Raw genomic sequence first — 13,300 nt, forward strand, 5'->3', positions numbered from 1 at the left:
GCGGGCGGTGCCGTTCCGTCCGTGTATGTCTCTCCTCGCCACAGATGCAGAGTCAAAAGTAGCCTTACAGTTGATGCTGGCTTTCGCAGAGGCCTCCACCGCCTGGCTGTCCTGAGTTTTCCTTTAATTTTGTAATGTCGGTGTCATAAGTGAGGGCTCTCCTGGTTAAGCTGCCTGTAAGTGAGGCTGCTTTGCCTCTGAATGTGCGATTGTAGGTATGAGCCAGGTTTGGGTGCAGCTGAGGTGGGCTTGAGAGCTTGCCACTTTTCAGTGCTTGCCGTCTTTCTGAGGCTATTGGGTGTTGACCTGTGACCCTGGCTCACTGTCAAAACTGTGTGTTGCTATTTTTTAACCTACCCCTATTAAAATGATCTTAAGTACGTGTAGCGAGTTTCTCTTTAGTAATTTGATGTGACAGAAGCTGAAGGAGCGGTCAGATGAACAGTAAAACTGGAAGATAGGATGCAATAGTAACTCCTGAAAGGAAACGTATGGAAAAGATGGCAGCTGACAGTCACCACTCCTGGGAGTTGTTTGGTTTTGGGGGGTTTGTTTGGGTTTTGGTGTTTTTGTTTGTTTGTTGTCAGAACTGGCAGTGTGGGGCGAGGATGTGAGAAATGTAGAGAAATTATGTGAAAAACCTATGAATTATGGCCTTACTCTCACAAAACAAGAGTTACTAATGCACATGATGTACAGATGTGTTTGCAATACAAAAATAAAATGTTTGAAAACATGTCTTGGGTATTTGTTCATTACTGTAATGTTAAATGTATGAAGAATTTTCAAATTCTTAAACTATGGACCTCTTCAAAAGCAGATTTATTTTTTTACTTCATAAGACATACTATTAAAGTGTAAATACATTTTTTGAATACAGATATGTGTAAGGATTTTCAGTATTCTCATAACAGCCTTGGTGTAGAAGTAGGTTAGGTATTAGGGTAGGAATGTGTTTCCCTTATCTAAATTGAGGATAATGACTTGTGGAGCAGCATCTATGAGTACAGCATGTTTTTTAAATTGACGATTTGGGGAAAAAAGCCCACCTTTTAAAAAGTGCAATAGACAAAGATAATAAATTGCTGTTAGTCAGGCTTTAAACTGTAAGATGTGTATCTGTTTGGTCATGGTTGTAAGCAAATATAAACTGAATTGTTAGTTTTGTCCTTTTATTTGCTATACTCAAATGTTTTCATCAGAACCTTAATTTTTAAATTATTTTTTTCACAACAGCTGTGTTCATGGTTAGGTAAAAAATAATTTCGGTCTTGAGGTCAGAGGATTCTCTGACAAGACCTAGTACTTCTTGCCAACAGTTTATGTTCAGTTCTGCATTCCTCAGTGATGGATTGTCACCTGCTGAATAAATGAAAGGAGGATCCCACCATGAACAAAGATGCTTTTGGATTTTAGAGTCATCCTTATGAGCAGGAACATCAGAATGTGTAGGAGGGGAAGGAAGTAGACTAGGATGCTTTCAGTTACATTTTTGCTTTCTATAGTAATGATTATTTTGAGCTCTTCAGGGAAATAGTGCTATTTTCCCTTGATAATAAAATACATTTAAAATTCATTTGCTTCTGTTCACTAGCAAATTCTCTTGCCCATACCTCTGAAAAGGGAAGTCCAGCATTTTGGTAGCTTTGGACTGCTACTTGTCTACTTTTCTGATTCCTGGCTGTTGGTATTTGGAGTGGATTGAAATTCTGATCTTTTCAGTTGATGTATAGATGAGAGCCAGGACTTTTCAAGGACTCCCAATAACAGGTGTTTGTGTTTTGGCATTTGTTCGCTTTTCTGCAGTAGTTGTTCTATACTTGCTTACCAGGTAAGTCGCTTTCCCACAAGTCGTCTTGACCCTTTTCACTACTCCCTGTTTAGAAGCGTGCAAGAGTGTGCTTGGGGGGTGTGGTGTTTTCTTCTTTTAATTGGCTTGAGCAAAGGTGCGTTAGGTATCATGATAAAGATTTCTCAGTGGCCTTAGTGCATGAGAGAATTTACCAATTGGCTTAGAACCCATACATTAGAGGGATTGGTACTTAGGGACATGGTTTAGTGTTAGACTTGGCAGTGCTAGGAAATGGTTGGACTCAATGACCTTAAAGGACTTTTCCAATCTAAACAATGCTGTGATTCTATAGTGCAGCTTATTTACTGGTTTGCTCACCTCCATCTGTTCTTACATCTAGTCTTACAGTCATGTTGTGTAGGGGAATGATTGACACTGATAATATGTAGCTGTGGCCTTGCTTTGACAATGTGCAGCAGTGATCCTACAGCAAAGTGGTTAAATAGCTCTGAGGAGTGTGGGGAAAAAAAACGTGGATGAAACAGAGACAAGGAGTGTGGTCTGGCCCCTGGAGGATGGAGAAACAGCATGGACAGTAGAGTTTGACCAACAGTAAAGCTTTTTGTTGCTTGCTAGTTTATTTGTGTTGTGTTATTTCCTGACCGCTGTAACTCAAATTGCAACAATGTTGTAACCTGTTTTGACATAAGTTGTCTTTCGTTTGGTTTTACCTGTTTAAAACATGTGATTCTGCATGCAGGGGCTGGTAGGCATTGCAGCAGCAATAACCTTGTGTACCTTGTGCCCTTCTGCTGTATGATAGTCAGTCAGGAGGCCTAGCTAGGAAGGTGTTTTCTCTTGCACGAGTAATTACTGTTATTTCTTGGGCTTTGGAAGTGTTCTGCCCCTAGTGTTGTGTTTGAGAGCGTACCTCTGACTTGTCACTAGGCTTTTTTTTATATGAACAGAATTCTTTTTGAAGTAAGTTTGAGATTTGTCCAAGGAAAGACTGGAAAAATGAACATGTATGTTTGAAGGCCCTACCAGTCCTGTCAAAAGAGTTATGTAAACCTGCAACAACCGAAGATCTGCAGTGGATTCCTTTCAGTAGGTATTAATAATCTTTGGTATCTGAAGGGAAAATGAAAACACTTATTTCTGTAAACTGGTATTTTTGTTTCTGAAGGATTTTCTTGATGTACAGCATATGTTGGCAACCAAATGAGTATGTACTTATGAAAGACTTGCTGTGGCATAATGGAGTAGGAGAACAGAAAAGATGAGCAATCATTGGGATGCTGTTCCCATAAAGCAGGTGTGTGCTGATGGTAATTTCCAAGCATGTTATTTCTTCACCCTGTTGGATGCATACCTGAATGTACAGCCTGCTTCAGCAGGGCTCCCTCTTCTAGAGTTTTGTGCATTGTGAGAATCTTGCTATGGTAAGATGTTGCACTGAAGGTTTCTTGCTTTAGAGCCTAACTGATCCAGTGGTCAAGAGAAAGGGTGGTTTTGTCTGTTTACATCATTTTGTGCTTTTGAGCATACACATTTTATTTCTTTGTTAAAGCCCAAGGTCAGAGATACTTTGGAGAAGTAGGATATTGCACTTGGACCAGTGGTCTAGTCTGTTAAAGCAAAATTCTCTATTGTTTTGAATGTTGCCAGTAACTCAATCAGTTACTGACGTTGCTGGAAGGCAACATACACTTTTTCCTCTGTCAGAGTGGCACTAGAAATAAAAATGCAGTAATGAAAATTGTATATCCTATGAAGTAAAGCTTGGAGATACCTTATTGAATGTTTGCACAGTGATCTGAAAACAAACCAAGATTGCTTAGCATTATCTTGCAAACATGTTTCAGGTATATACATTGATCTGAGGGGGGGCGGGGAAGTGACCGTAAGTGAAAACTACATGCTTTCATAGTATGATTTTATGGAAATAAAAATATGGTATCTTGTAACTTCTGAGCGTGATTTAGTTTCTTGTGTTTAAAAACAGTGAACAAATCCTGAGTTCTGTTCTGCAGTGTTGTACAAATCTCTGGGTAACTGCTTGAAATTTTGCAAATGTTAAATTTGCAGCTCGCAGTAATTGGTTGTGATAGTGACAGACTGTTATTTTTATTGTTGTTATTTTTTGGGATGCCTCTAAAAGTAGTTGGCACAAACATAACTGCCTGCACTCTAGTGAGACAAATCAGACTTGCCTGTGGGCTTATTTAAAGTTAGCTAATTTAACTAATAGTGGACGAACACTGTAAATCCAAAATTCAATGTGATACACCAAATTAAAGATAACAAGTGGTTACCTGCTTAGTGTCTATTCCAGTTCTGTCCATCTTCTTTCATTTCTTTTTCACAAATTTCTCTTGTTCCACTTACTAACAAACCTCTGACTGACACTGATAGAATAGAAGATGCGAAGTGCCACACATGAATTGGTGCTTTCCCCCTCTCTGCTTCCTGCTTGGCAAGTTGAGGAAAGGTGTAGAGGACAGGAGAAATTGTCTCCTTGTTTCTGCCACCAAGAGGCGGCCTTGGAGCAGTTCTGCTCTGAGCTCTGATGTGGAATGCAATGCTGCTTGCTGTGCAGCTCCACCGTGCTTGCTGAGGTTGGCAACAAAATGTGCAGTGAAGAAAACTGCATCAAGATTGTGACAAATTTTACTGCAGTTCTTGCAATAACTTCACTGAAATCTAGAACTATACTATATGCCCTTAACTTATTTAATAAGCAATATTGTATTAGAATAGTGCTGAGATTTGATAAATTTATTTATATACATGGACTTCTAAAAGCATTAGTTAAAAGTGCTTGTATAGGCTCTTTTTAGCTTTAGTCATGGTTGGAGAGAAATAAAATCAATAGAAGATGCTGGAGGCAGAAAAATATCAAAGACAACTGAGATACTTTAGAAGGTAATAACTAGACTGGCAGCAAAGAATTAAATGTCTGTCATACTGTGGTGAGTTGACCTTGGACTGCTGTCAGATGCTGACCCACCTGCCAACTTCCCTGTCCTTAACAGGACAGTGGGAGAAAATAGGATGAAAAAGCTCATAGGTCAGGATGAAGACAGAGAGATCACTTGCCAGTTATTGTCATAGGCAAAACAGATTCCACTTGGGGAAAATTAATTTAACTAATCGCCAGTTAAAATAGAACTGGATTGTGAGAAAGCCAAAGATTAAAACACCTTCCCCTGCAGCCCCTTACTGCCAGGCTCAATTTCACTCCTTCCCTCCTGACACTTCTGCCTTCCTCCTCCCCTCCAGCCCTCAGAGTAGTGCATGGGGGAAGGTGGGGGATCCAGTCAGTACACACCAGCTCCTCTCTGCCCCTCTTCCTCCTCACACTTTATACCTAGTCCAGCGTGGGCTCCTCTTCGTTGGTTGGTTCCTGTCAGGAGTGTGTGCTCAGTGTGGGCTCCTCTCCACAGCTCACAGCTCCTGACAGGAGCATGTCCCCCAGTGTGGGCTCCTCTCCACAGGCCGGTTCCTGTCGGGAGCGGAGCATGTCCTTCGGCGTGGGCTCCTCTCCACAGCTCGCAGTTTCTGTCAGGAGCATGGTCTCTTCCCCACAGCCCACAGTTTTCTTTCAGGAAGTATTCAACTGCTCGCAGCCATAATTCAGAAAGGATTTTAGTGGTGTTCTTCAAACTGTCCTGCTGATAATAAGGTCTGTTTAGCTCCTCCCTTTTGTGGGCCTTTTGCCTCAGAAGAAAAATGTGCTGTAAAGCTGCTATACAAGAAGAGGATGGAAGAGACCCCGTGGAAGTTGCTACTATCCCTGAGAGATCAGATTGAATCCACCGTATACCAAAGGTGAGACGGGAGATGTGTACAGTTAGAGGGTGGAGGGGAGGGTGTTTTAGATGTGGAAGAACTGTTGCAATGCAAAGGTGGGCATAGGCCAAAAACCTCTCTGGTGGTGGTAGTGGTGTTGGTGGTAAAGTACATAATAGACTAAGAGGGGGTCAAAAGTCAGGGCAGGCCAAGAAGTACACAATAAAAGCAGAATTTAAGGTTATTCATTTGTTTTAAGTGTTTAGGATTGACAGTATTATAGAGCTCTGGGGTTTAAGTTGTCATTTCAGGTAGTTAAAATTTTCATAGAATTTTCCTGAAACTTTGAAGACAAATTTTAAGAGCAAAGCTGATATCTAGCATGAAAGAATTCAAGTTAGAAGTGACTGAGAAGTATTAATAGTATAAATTGCTTGGTCTTGTTAATGTCGCATTAAATTTAAAACTCTCTTTTAAGTGTTAGAAGATTATCTTTGAAGTATGAGTCCTTGTGCCTTGTATTCAGGTTTGTACATGGCTGGGCAGTGCTGAGTGAAGCTAGTGACCTCTGTCCTGTGGGGTTTTTGCCCTCATTTCTCAGTAGCTGTCTCAGTAAAAGGGGGTTTGCGGTCTGCTCTAGGCTTTGTCAACTGCAGAAAACTCTCACTTCAGCCTGAGTTCTGAATAGTTCTACTGGTTTATTTGGAAGTGGTTGTTTAGCTATTGGCATATGGCATTATTCCGTGCACTCATGATGCTCAGGTGGTAGTCAGAATTAAACATTTCAATGAGTAAAAGATGCATCTTAAATGAAGTTTCTGTATCTTATCTGTTATAAGGTATTTGCTGTTCTCTGCAGAATATGCAAGGACAGAATGCAATGGTGTCTTGGTTCAATCTGTGGCATTTGCCTTTGAACTTTTCTCTAGTGAACCTGTGAGCGTTATGTGCAGTTAGGTTTAGTTTAAAGTAATAGAGGGCACACTGTCTACTGAGACAGTATGCTACAAGGATATTGAGAACACTAAAGAACACAATGACTTCCCTCCATCCTGAAATGCCATGTTTATAGTGCCACTGGACTTGCTTATTCTTCAGAAGCTTGAGTAACAGTTGCTGTTTTCCACCATGTAATTGACAACAGTGGAGCTCACCTGATCCCTTTGTCTTGTGCACCAAGCTGTTTGGCTTCCTTTTGGTACTGAGGTCAGGGCATAGTTGTGCTGTGTGCACATTCAGACATGTGTGTGGCCATGGTCTTTTTATTTGATACTGGGCTGTAGCTGGTGAAAGTAGAAGTGGACTGACCTTTTTTTTAAATGGAGTTTGTCATTATTTGAGACGAAGGCAGTTACGTGGTAGAGCAAAGATTTATTTCGTTCTAATGCAGAATCAGCAGAGTCAAGATTTCTCAGGCAAAATACAAATTCATGAAAAACCAGAGTTGGATTAAGGTTTCCTGTAATGTGGTTAAATGCTTTCAGAATCACTCTTTCTTGCCACTGTGGTGAAAAATTTATCGCTGTGTGGTGACTCAAGTCGAGATAGACACAAAAGCACTCTATCTATGTGGTTGGGTTCAGACAAAATGGCCAAAATGGCGTTTATTATTTTTACATATTGCTTATATCTCTTAGATAGTACATGTGTTAGATGCTGATAGGCTTTCTGTCTTCTTCTTGCTTGCTATTTGCTTTTGCTGTACCTGCCTCTATGCTGTGGTTCTAAGTTCCGGTTTCTTGCATCATGTTTACATACTTGACATCTTTGTGGCTGTCTTAAAGGTACACAACTAAGTCTTTAAAGTCAACTAACTCGTCTGCAGACCCTAACATCACTGGGCACTGAAATGGAATGTTAGGAATCTCAACTAAGTGCTGTGAAAGTTGATGGATTTAGCAGACTTTATATAGGTATATGTGTGTGTGGGGGTGTTTGTTTTGTTTTTTTTTTTAAGATTTACATCACTTTGTGTTAATGACTGGGCATTCTTTTGTGATCTTGCTCAGCAGTGAAATCCCACACTGACTGCAGCTCTGTTAGGCCTGCCAGCATATTGCGGTTGGTTTTGGACAGATCAGAAGGAAGGCAAAAAATTCTAGAAGGCATGCAGGAATATGGAAAGTATCGTGTACCTGAGACCTCAGAGTAGTCTGAGAAGGCGTATGGTTCAGATCCTGGTGCAGTCTTGTGGCTGCATAGTCATGCTGTACTTACTTTGTTGTGCACTCTGCTACTCAAGAGAATTGTATTTCTGATTGTAGAGGATAAAACTTGTTGATCCAAGAGTTGATGTTTCTCATGTAGTGGCTGTACTATGAAGTGAAATTTTGCAGAGAATAAACTAGAAAGCATTTTCAATTTTATTTAAGAAATTTAATATAGATAAATTTTTATTCATTAATATTTATAAAAAGCAGTTTTAAGACCAATATACAACTGCTGTATATTGAAGACTGAAAAACAAGAGCAGTGCAAAATCCTAAACCTGCCCCAAAATTCACCTAAAGTGACCTCTCAATATGTCATACTCATTTATTACTGCAGGAACTGACTACTCTGTAAGAACTGTCAGTATGGATAGAAAGTAATTCCAGTTCTGTGGTGCTTTCTTTAAGACCACATTTGTCTGCTGGCAAGCACTACAGTTAATAATGTGGCATATAGTATGTGAAATGAAAATATAGACAGCTACTAGGCTGTTTAAACTATCCTCTGGTTTATTGTAACTTAGAGGAGTGAGGAAAGGACATAGAAATACAGTACTACAAGTAAAAAGATGAAAAAAATCAGAGCATATTTATGTAAAATATATTCCCTGCCTTTCCAAAGCATATATATTAGAAACAATCTGCAACACTTCTTTAGGAAGTTCGATTTGAAAAGAATCAAAAGAATGTGAAACCCTTGTCATTTAGTAATAATATAAAGAAAGCATGGCGAAGAATAACAGTGCTGTTTCATGGGTGCTTTATGTTCTGAATATTTGTGAAATAGTTCTTTAAGGAAAGATAAATAATTAAAAAAAATTAATTGGGTCTCTCTGAAAGGAACTGTAAACCTGCCCTGGAGTCTAGAAACTTTCTTGTAAAACTTGCTCAAATGTGGTGCCTCAGTGTTACCCAGATTGAAGGATCTCACTATTTTTAATAGAAGTCTGTATGTTAATGTTCCCAAGTTACTTGTGAAGCTAGACTACTGTTTTTAAGTGTAGCATGTAGGAGGTTCAGCAAGTGACAAGAGAATACCCTTTCCCTTCACTTTTTTTTTTTTACCTTCACAACCAGTGATATTCACGGAATGTGGTTACAGCCAAACTAGTCTTTATTGCTTTTGTACCAATGTAGCAAGCAAACAGGAAAAGCCTGGCTGGCATTCATAGCTGTCGGGTTTTCATCAATTGTAAAAGCAACGCAGAATCAACTCGGGAAGGGTAGTAGTCCCAGGGCTAAACCAGCAGTGCTTGTGTAAATGGCATGGGATCTCGTCATGTCTGAATAGTTTCCAGCTCTGAATGACTTGTACTTTGATTTGGAAAAACAATTTAATAACTGTTAAAAAAACATATTTTAAGTAGGCATATACTGTAAGATAGGTCTAAATAATAGTTGCAGATAATAGCTAATAATGCTTTCTAATAAGTAACAAAATAAGCAGGAAAATGCTGAAAAAACAAATGAGCTCAGCTTGCAGCTGTGCTGTTCTGAGTAGCTAGTACACTGTGACTTACTACTGAATTATTTTTTTGAAACTTTTGTGAAGGTGTTGAACAAAATCTGTTTTGGAGGAGTAATACTAGCTACAAGTTAGGAAGAAAGAGCTGTTTGTAAGTAAATGGCATATAGTAAAGTGAGTATCTATATACCTCTATTCTAAGATGTTAAAATTTTCTAAAAAGTGATTACTGGATTAACTCGTGAAATGAAGATAATTTCTGTCTCTGGTGCTTAGCTTTGCTCAAGTTAAATTAATAGTTGGACTGAAATTGTGAAGACATTTTTATTTTTCTCTCTTTGCGCTGTACTGAGACCATTTATATCTGTAACTGAAGCTGAGTTGACTGGTGGGTGGGCTTTAGTGAAGGTAAATGTGGTGCGGACAGAAAGACTTCATCATAGCAATTAGGTCTAAATCCTATTTCTGCCAGAAGGCTTCTTCTACCATCTTCTGATCTGATACTTTTCCTTAGTTTGTCAGAGAATTTGTTAATAGGTGTCCGTTTACAGTAACTAGAACTGGAATTCAAGAAGGTAAAAATAATGTAAAGGAATAGCCTGTAGAACTGCAGTTATGTTTTGCTCTTTTATTTTTCACATTACTTAAAACAATGTTTAATAGCACTGTAACTTATTTTTTACAACAAAATATTTTCATGTATTCATTTCCTGCTTATAACTGAAAACTTCATATAACAGTCACTAAATGTCAGCACCTAAATCTTCCTAATACTGTTGTTCTATAGTGCAGTTTTGTTTTGTTTGGGACCATGGTTAGAGATCTTACAATGTATTCAACATTCTCATATTTTTTTCTCAGTGCAAAATCTTTTTAAGGGGGGATAAACATTTACAATGTATTGGTAGCAAGGCCATGGTTCTAACATCAAACCAAGAGTTAACATTGGTGTTCATCCATTAACTAAAGATTATGGAACTTTTACTTTTCTCATACTTGTTTCTGTTTGATAATCTCTGCTTTAGGAAAATATGAGACTCAGATGTATCAACAAACCCCCAAACAACTGTATTTTTATTTAGTGGTAGGTATGTATTGTTGTTTTTAAGCTTGTTTTTTCCAGCTGATAAATTGGAACTATCTTTATCATTTGGATACATATTATAGACCTTTAAAAATATGGACAATTCTAAACAGTTTTAGGGTTAAAAATTCAGATATCCATTAAACTTCTTGAAGAAAGGGAAAAATCAAAGTAATAAAAATCCCACCAATATATGTTAATGTAAGTAAATTCTTGAACATGGTATTTTTATACAAAGATATATTTTAATCATAAATGCCATTCTATTCTTCAGTCAAATATTATGACAAATATAGGACATAAAACCATTTTATTGCAATGATTAGAATACCACTTCTCAACCATCTTTATAAAAAAAAAACACAACAAAACACTAAAAAAACCCCAACCCAACAAAACAACAAAAAAACCAACCCCCCAAACTCCAGAGATCTGTATCCTCAGCTGGTGTAAAGCAGCACAGTATCTTTGAAGTCATACAGATACTTGGCTGCTGAGAATTCAGCCTGGGAGATGTAGTGCACAACAGCAGTCTGGTGTAAGATACGTTTAGCCACAGGAGCTCCAAAGCACTCCAGCAGAGCAGGTTCAGACAAGTGCATTTCAGCCGACCAGCATATTTCAAATGGTGTGCTGGTTATATTAAACTTCTTATGACAGTTTTCATAACAAGAACAGCAGAAACAACAGGAGCTTTGAAAATATAGACTATTTAAATAGAAGATAAAAATCTTAACACTATTAGGTAGACTAGTGTTAAATAAAAACTGTCTGTAGGTTTATAATAAATTAAAAATAACCTTTGGGTTTGAGTCTGATGCAGTATTTAGGGAGAAGTGATGTAATTTAGTGTCTGGATTTGTAGAGCTACTGGAGTGCATTTCAGAGTACTACAGTGCTATGAAATTAAACACTTTAACATAAATTATACAGTGATCTGTGTAAAATTATAAATTGATAGAAAGTAATTATCCTGGATTATAGCCAGTGAAGTGTTGGTAGACCAGGTAAATTGAATGTAGTGTTCATTCATTTTTTGTGGAAACAATTTAGCATACATGGGGCAAAATTTCATGCTGGCACTTGTTAATGGATGAGTAATTAATCAGGCCACAGAACTCTTTAGAAACATGAAAAAAATGAATCTGTGGTTCAATAAAAAAATAAAGTGCTTTAAATGAGCATTTGTTGTTTACTGCCTTTTTTCTCATTTCATGATAGACATCAAAACCAACCCAATGAAATATGATAGTGCTCTAGAGTAAGTAAAATTGAGCCCATTACTTACTGTAGTCAGTATTTTCATGTATTTTCTTGTCTTGATGTTAGACTTGGTTTACTGTGGGACCAGAGAAGAAGCTTATAGCATAGGCTGAACTTGCATGGACATAAAGATCACCATAAATATTCTCTATTTAAAAGTTTCTATTTGCAAAAAATTTGGATGTAAAGGAAGGAAGCAAAAAGAGCAATCTGGAAACAGTTCATATCCAGTGTATGTAGCCAGTTTGTCTGAAATACACTGTTCAGTTTTGTAAGACAGAAGAGGATTGCTGGAAGTGTATAGAAATCTGATCACTTATTCCAAGTTCATTGAATGATAGCTGCTATAATATGGATGCTTCTTCCATGGCTTCAATCCACCTAAAAAGGGCAGGAAAGAAAAAGTGGTACAAATTATATACGCTTTAGGAACATGGGTATCTTAAGAAAAGTAAGTATCTTAAGAACATAAAGCCTGAAGAGGACTGTATTTGCCATCCCAACTCTAATGAGAAACTATAGTTTTATGATTAAGCAGGGAACTGGGTACTAGGATTTTGCATTCTAGTACAAACTTAACCAACAATTTATTGTAAAATCTCAAAGATAGTACAAGTGCTGTCTTAGAATAGGAAAGATCAAACCACTAAAGTATGTCTAAAAGCAACAAAACCTCCCAGAAACACTCATTCCTTCCCTGTGTGTCTTGAGGTTCTGGAATTTTTATTACTAATTTCATTAACTATTTTATTATGTGGAAAGAGTAGCATTAGAATGGAAAATCTAAAAAAGAATTTGTTTATGAGGAAATGAAGAGACAGATAAATAGAACACATAAATCAGAGAAGTTTCTGTACAGTAGTCACATTTGACAGACTTCTAGGCATGACTCTTGAGACGCAGCCTCTTCTTTACCTATACAAGGGAGCAGATTCCCCTTCCTGAAGGAACTAAAAAGCACCAGGTAGATTTTTAATGTCACCCAGGCCAGTCAGATGCAGTTGGGCTTAATCAGTACTCTGAAAGCTGTTTCCTCTGTCATGAAGGCGTTCTGAAGAGGAGGGAAAAGCCCTACATAAGCTTCCAGACCTGTGCACTGGCTGGTGTGGAAGTCTGCCTCCATACCTCTGTGCTGAATTGTTATCCTCTGCTCGGAAGCTATAAAAGAGAGTCTGCTTGTGGTAGAGATGGAAAACTGTATCCATACTTCCTTCCTCCTTTTCCGGGGCAATGGTGAAACCCAACAAAGGCAAACTTTCTGTCGCAACTTTGTCCTGAAAGCAAACAAGAAGTGAACAAGATTTTGAGAGAAGGCTTGGAACAGTTTGAGGGCTGTTTCTGAAAACCAAATAATGATACAACCCCTACCTGACAGGGCTACATAAGCAGTAGTGTGATTCTGTTGCTGCACTGGTGGGTCACACCCAAACAGAAGAAATGCCGGTGTACTGCACTTTTTTATCTAGTCTTAATCCTGAACTCTGATACCACCTCCAAAAGTCCAGTTCTTCGTGATCATCCACATGACCATGAAGGTCATATTAGCCGTTACTGTAATGACTGTCTTTGATGTAATGGTCCAGGAGGCCAACTAGAGGTTACTGAGAGTGTGAGACAGTATAGCAGCTACCATTCCCAGTTTTGTTCCTTTTCACTATTTCTATCTGCTGAGTATGAGTAGTAGTCTTTTTGGT

General features: G+C 38.3%; 1 protein-coding gene across 2 annotated transcripts in view; it reads right to left on the reverse strand.

Moving 5' to 3' along the window:
- Positions 1-9,867: 9,867 nt before the first annotated feature.
- FGD5 (FYVE, RhoGEF and PH domain containing 5) overlaps positions 9,868-13,300 on the reverse strand; it is a 109,995-nt gene continuing 106,562 nt past the window's right edge. For both annotated transcript variants that reach the window (XM_037383214.1, XM_037383213.1), the window contains exons 20-21: positions 12,732-12,880; positions 9,868-11,987 (exon numbers count right to left, since the gene is read on the reverse strand). In XM_037383214.1, coding sequence (XP_037239111.1) covers positions 11,951-11,987; positions 12,732-12,880 — 186 coding nt within the window. In that variant the 3' untranslated portion in view covers positions 9,868-11,950. The remainder of the gene's footprint in view (positions 11,988-12,731; positions 12,881-13,300) is intronic.

This window comes from Falco rusticolus, chromosome 4, assembly GCF_015220075.1.
Source record: "Falco rusticolus isolate bFalRus1 chromosome 4, bFalRus1.pri, whole genome shotgun sequence".
Taxonomy (NCBI): domain Eukaryota; kingdom Metazoa; phylum Chordata; class Aves; order Falconiformes; family Falconidae; genus Falco; species Falco rusticolus.